General features: G+C 46.3%; 1 protein-coding gene across 1 annotated transcript in view; it reads right to left on the bottom strand.

Moving 5' to 3' along the window:
* DR1 (down-regulator of transcription 1) overlaps positions 1-6,398 on the bottom strand; it is a 28,546-nt gene extending 22,148 nt beyond the window's left edge. The window contains exon 1 of the mRNA XM_006021839.2: positions 6,143-6,398. Coding sequence (XP_006021901.1) covers positions 6,143-6,362 — 220 coding nt within the window. The 5' untranslated portion in view covers positions 6,363-6,398. The remainder of the gene's footprint in view (positions 1-6,142) is intronic.
* Between the last annotated feature and the right edge of the window lie 6 nt (positions 6,399-6,404).

Below are 6,404 nucleotides of genomic sequence, written 5' to 3'. Positions count from 1 at the left end.
CCCCCAGTGGGCTTAGTTTAAAGCCCGGTGGAGCAGGTCAGCCAGTCTGGCAGAGAAGAGCCTCCTCCCCAGCAGAGAGAGGTGGAGGCTGTCCCTTCCCAGCAGCTTGCTGCCTCTCTCTCCAAAGAGCGGATTATGGTCATGGAAGCCAAAGCCTTCCCGATGACACCAGCACCACAGTCTTTGGTTGACTACTTGGATCCTACTCTCCCACCTCAGCCCATAGCCTGAGACTGGGAGGATCGAAGAAAACACCACCTGCACCCCCAGACCCTTACGCCCCACACCCAAATCCCTGTAGCACCTCATGACTCGGCTGGGAGCACTCCGAGCCATGTCATTGGTGCCCACATGGATGAGGAGCATAGGGTAGTGGTCAGTGGGCTGGAGAAGTGTAGGGATCTTCTCTGCAATGTCTAGGATTCTGGCTCCCGGGAAGCAGCAAACTTCCCGGGCTAAGGGCGGCAGATTACTCCCTCAGTCCCCCTCAGGATGGAGTCTCCCATAACAAACACTGCATTTGGTCTTGGGAAGAGTGGGGGAGGTAGCTACAGTATCGTCTGTGTTGCCTGTGGGAGCTGGCAACTCAGCAGGCTCTGCTGGGGCTGCAAGAGGTTTGTACCTGTTGCAAAGCTCCAGTGGGGCAGGAGCTTTGCAACAGGTGCAGCGGGCCTTGGGGCCCTTCGCCACCTTGGTCCAAGCCCTGGGCGGGACAGTAAGAGAGATTGCCGAGTCCTCTCTTGTCCTGGAGGGGGACCATGATCTACCCTCCGCCTCCTGGGGGAGAAGGGCCTGGCAGTAGGAGTCTATCTCCTGCTCACAGTCCCTGATGGCGCACAGTTTCTGGGACTGCAGCCTGGAGCTCCTTCAGCTGGCGCACCAGAGACCCCAGTAGGGAGCAGACCCCACAAGGGGAGGTGGCCATGCTCCTGGGCCCCCGAGCCTGAAAAAGCGACAGGCAGCCCCCATAGCCTAGAGCCAGAGGCTCTGTCTGCACGGAGCCCGGAACCATGGGCTCCATCTGGGTGGCAGTCTCCAAGGTGCCGGGGGGGACAGCCCGCAGGCCCCGAGGGGTCCGGCGCGTGCCCATCCGCATCATGCCACTGATGGGCTGGCTACAGCTGGGACTGTCTACCCTGGGGGGCTCACAGGCAGGGCCTCGGGCCCTTCCGCTCGCCCTCCTGTGCGAATTCCCGTGCTTTACGCCTAGTTTGACGCACCTAATGGCAGAATCGTTACTGACCAGAACCTTGAATACTTCATGGAGGAAGGGCACCTGCATTCTTCAAAACACAATAAAAATACACCTTTGTGACAAGACTTAATGCTTAACATCAACTATGCAGAATTCTTGGCATGGCTGCTCCTTCACATATATCTTGTTCAGGCTGAAAGTACAAGACTGCACAATGTTAACAGTTTTTATGATCTTATGCCATTTATTTGAATACTTTGCTATAGAAAAAGCAGGCTGACTTTAAACAGGCTTTTTTTTTTCTTTTTTACATTAACTTACCCTATGATCTATTATGAGCAATAGAAAGGGAAGTGCAGGAAGGTTAAGTAGAATGAGATTTAAAAGCAAAAGAGGTAAGTTACATTTAGCAAAAGCTCAACTAGAAAAATGGCACTTTGTTGCAATTTGCAGAGGGCATACACTTTGGTCTCTATGCAAATTTGTTTTGCAAAAATTTTCTTATACACGAAACATTATTTACACCAGAAATTTGCTTCATATGAGAAAAATTCGCTTTGTGCGAGGCTGGCAGAGTTCCAGCCTGCAGGGGGCTGGGAGGAAGTAGAAGGAAGGCAGTGAGATGGGGAACCACGTGCATGTACAGCACATGCATGTGGCCCCAGGTAGCCTTGAGATCAGCTCCAGCAGGGAAGTGGGAAGCAAGAGGGGGATTGAGGCCCCTGTAGGGAGGGAGCTGGGCATGGCTGGGCTGGGGCTGCTGCACAGCCAGGTGGTGCTTGGGGCCTGGGTCGCAGTGTGCTGCCTCAGGGCCCCAGCAGGGAGCAGGACAGGGTCTCAGGTGGCTCATCGGGGAAAGATCAAAAGTTGGAACCGAGAGAAACTTAATGAGAAAATCTTATTTGTGGCAACTTATTTTACATTACTGGCATCACACAACATGTGCTGTCTTGTGCATAGCAGCCAGAGTTTGCACTCTTTCTTTTTGTCATAACCAAATGAGTTGAGTGCCCCTGTTACAACAGAACTGCCCTGAATGACCGCAAATTTGGTACGTTCTGCCTCATTAGCTATTCCCACCTGGCAGTCTGTTATTGGCTACTCTAAATGTATACAAATTCGCGCAGCTTCCGCCCAAGTTGGAGAGCTCTGAGCATGTGGTAGAGTACGGAGAACTTTGCCACGTGGCAGAGAAAAGCTGGCGGACTGGCCATCCTCCAACATCTCCCCGTCACCGTCTGTTCCCGACATATCCTTCATCCTGCATGCTCGTTTCTGTCTACAAACTCACCGGCTCATTTTGTTGCCCGTTACCTGTAACTACGTAAGCAACCTTACCACCTGCATCGCGGCCACCAGCGGCGTAAGTAAAGTTAAAGTAAAAGTTATTTTGCAACCAATACGCTGTGTCCTGCCTCTCCATGCACCAGCCTGCCTGACGGCCGAGTAATCAGCAATCCTCCTCAAGTCGGCTCCGGCCGTCTGAGACACTTTTTAATGTATTTAATCTTTTATCTGTGTACAGCACACCTTTGGCTTTGTGGCACTTTAATAAATTGAAAGAAATAAATAGGACGTTGTCAACTGTGGATTTGCATCTTAGATACTGCCTATGCCATACACTATTTACATTAAGAAATAAATAATGAAATCCTCCAAACAAGTGTTTTAGTGTATGTAGAGACTTGCACAAATTCCAAGTTGATTTGTTACACAACAAGATACGTTTTAGTATTACCTCAGCATATTGAGATCAAGAGGTTACATTATCAGCATTAAGCAGAGTACAATATAAGTACATTTGCTATTGATTTTCAGTGAGTCTGCCTGCAAAGATCCAGTTGCAGCATCTTGCCCCTCAAAAACTTAAACATTACGTCCATTAATTCAAAGAAAGACTAAATTTGATTTGAGAGAAATCATGCCAAAATTTAGCACTGTTCTACTGAACTTCAGAAAAAAAGCCTGCAAAATACCCAGAAGGTAATTAAAATAAATTACTCTAAATGTAAACCGCTTAAAACAAAGACACAGGCACATGAACAAATAAAGCAGCCCAGCTAGAAACAGAACATAGCCGTGCAAAAGATAATACGTTTCTGGTTTAAGAAGTATCTTTCAGAAAACTGAAACATAACCTGAGCAAAGCAACAAATAAGAGATCAAATTGTGGCAGGTAAGATTAAGGATAAGAGAAATTTTGAAGAGGAAACAACAAACATAAAAAACCCCAAGGAATTATATAAAAATACAGGAAAAGAAAGATTACAGAAGTGGACAGTCCTTTGTATTAGAAGTGAACACAAGGAGTAATCAAGGATAAAGACCTTGCTGAGACCTCAGATGATTTCTGTCCACTGGTGTTTACTGCAAGAAAAGGTAGACCTACCACAGATCATCTCTTTTGGCAAATTAAGCTGGAAGAAGTTAAAGCGTCTCACAAGTGGTGCTAGAACAGTGATAAAATTCAGAAGGAAAACTTTACAACTGCTATTTAAAGGATTTGAGAGATGTGAAAGAGACTGAACTGCTATTAACAGCAGCAGTAATGCAGGTTCTCATTAAAATTAGCTACTATATTAGAACTAGGGGGGAAAGCAAACATGGCATCTTCTTTAAAAGAACAGAAGGGCTGAGCCTCAAAATAAGGGTAGTCAAGCCTCTTTACAGTGCCAAGTAAATTGGTTTAAGCAGTAAATCCAAACAGAATGCGAAGACATGCCAAAATTACTGGAGCATATCAGTACCATAAGATAAAAACAGGGTTTGTTTTTTTTGGATGGGGTGGCAGGGGGTTGTTTTGTTTTACAAAAAATTGATCAGACCTTTCTAAAATTTCAAATAATGTTGTCAGTTATTGTAGAAAACTCAATATAAGGCAGCAGAAACAAAAAACCCAAACACTTTGATTATGGGGAACAGAAAATACTGTAATTATATGCCACTTATAGAAAAGTTACATTATTTTCTTTAATGACATAAACCCTTCTGATTCAGGGATGGGAGGAACAGGTGAAACTACCACCATCACCCGCACTTCTGAAGAGTAAATAAGGACAACAAAAAAGGAAAATAAGAATAATATGAAATTCTATGACAATAAAACCCTCCTTACCATATTTAACAGGCCCTAAGTGTGATAGTTTGGAATTAAAGTTGTTTTTTTATTTAAAAAAATAAAATGAAATAAAACACCAGGCACAATACTTTGCAGACATGCTTGTGTGCATCACTTCACTTTAGTATCCAACCTCATACAAACCCCTTGAATATACTTCCTACCAAAAATAATCACTGTGCACAAAAGGTAAACTAATTAGTATGATTTTAAATTAAATCTGTCCACAGGATCAATCTTACCCATTCTTCAGCCTTTCCCAATTCTATTTTCCAATTTCACTTGGTCTTACTACTTAATCCTCACTACTATTCCTAGTTTAAAAATGGTGCTGGTCCCTTTGTTGACTACTTGAGGCAACTATATGTATCAGCACAAAAGCATACCAGAAGTATCACACACATTCTAAGTATGAGTTTTACTTTCTCGAGTCCAAGTTCCAGGCAATGCTACCACAAAGTATTAGTTTCAAAGATTTGTTTATTGCAACAAAGTTTAATTCACTTGCTCACCATAAATTGGACATGAAAACTCCATTTAAAAATTGCAAATGGAAAGCTTTTCAGTGACTTGAGTTGGTAAAAACCATCATAATCTAGATTATTTCAACTGTTCATTAATACTTCATAAATCAGCTTTCAAAAGGAACTGCTACAAATGCATGGTTTGGTTGTCTTTCTGGACTTGGAGACAACACTCTGGTTATGCTGCTGCCATTCACAATTTTGTCAAGCAGTAGCAGAGTAAAACTAAAACTCTACTCACTTTCACTATTACTCCTCATATCTCTGTGGGCAGTAATGAAACTGTCAAAATTTGTGGTAATTTACGAAACAGCCACCCTAATTAGCATCATTCTTGAAGACAGGAGAGCATGTAGCAGCTATGGAAGTAGTCAAAAGAGGACAAATGATTCTAGAAAAACTCATTTTCAGCAGCCACATGGGGTAGGAACCAAATGGCAGAGAACACAAGGGCACATTTCTAGTTGACACACTTACTACACCAGAAATTAATACAGAAATTGCCAAGCTGGTCCAAGGACAGCCTGGTCAGAATCCCAGAACCCTCCTCACTACATCACTTAGACTGGACTCTCATCCAGAAATGAAAGACCTGGGCCTCACTGTGAAAACCCTGCATCATCCCCCTGTCCCCCATTTCTGGTGCAACCTCAGACCAATTACTGGATCTCAAACCATTGTGAGGAAGATGGGGGAGCAGCAGCCTGCACGGCTGCTGGGCAAGATCATCTTCACCTCATGCATACAGGAGGATTCGGCACCTGGCCCAGGCATTCCAGGGAGCGACACACAAAACAGAGCCTGGAAGGGAGAAATCCCCACTATGGTTTCATCAGCCCCTGATGGAGGGCAAGCTTCAGCTCCTGAAAGCTTGGACTGCTATATGTATCTGTCCACTTTGGCTGGCCTAGAACAGCATTTCGCAACCTGTGGGTCGCAAGAATATGTGAAACAGCTGGAAACAAACTTTAAAAATGGATTCTCCTTTAAGCGAGAAAAACATGGGGAAGGGGGGCTCTTCCCTTGCAGGCTGGCAGAGCTCCAGGGGCTGCTTGGGGACCCCCTGCCCCACACACAAGGGGGCTGGTGAGAGCAGGTCCAGAGTAGGACTGGCCACGGATGCTTACAAATGGGTCCTGGTATGAAAAAGGTTGAAAGCCACTGGTCTAGAAGGTGCAGACCTGCCCGGCTTCTACATCTGTCACCTCAGCCCCACCACCTCTGCAGGGCAGAGTAACGGGACCTCCGCTTCCCGGCAGTCCGCCCCACCCTAGCCCCCGCAGGAGCGAAGCCACGGGCGCCCACCTTGGATGACATGCTCGGGGGAAATGGTTTTCTTCTCCGACTTGTTGCAGATCTCGTTGGCTTCCGAGGAGATGAGGTGGATGAACTCGGTGCAGCAGTTCACCACCAGCTCGCGGGCGTCGTTGGCCACGCGCACGTTGGGGAGAGTTTCCTTGATCATCTTGTTGATGGCGGCCCGGGGGATGGTCAGGTCGTCGTCGTTGCCGGACGACGAAGCCATGCTCGCTCGCTCGCTCCCGCGCTCCGACCCCGCGGCAGCTCG

Source organism: Alligator sinensis, unplaced genomic scaffold (assembly GCF_000455745.1).
Source record: "Alligator sinensis unplaced genomic scaffold, ASM45574v1 scaffold199_1, whole genome shotgun sequence".
Lineage (NCBI taxonomy): Eukaryota > Metazoa > Chordata > Crocodylia > Alligatoridae > Alligator > Alligator sinensis.
Note: the sequence above shows the minus strand (reverse complement) of the source record. Positions and strands in the feature narration are given on the sequence as shown.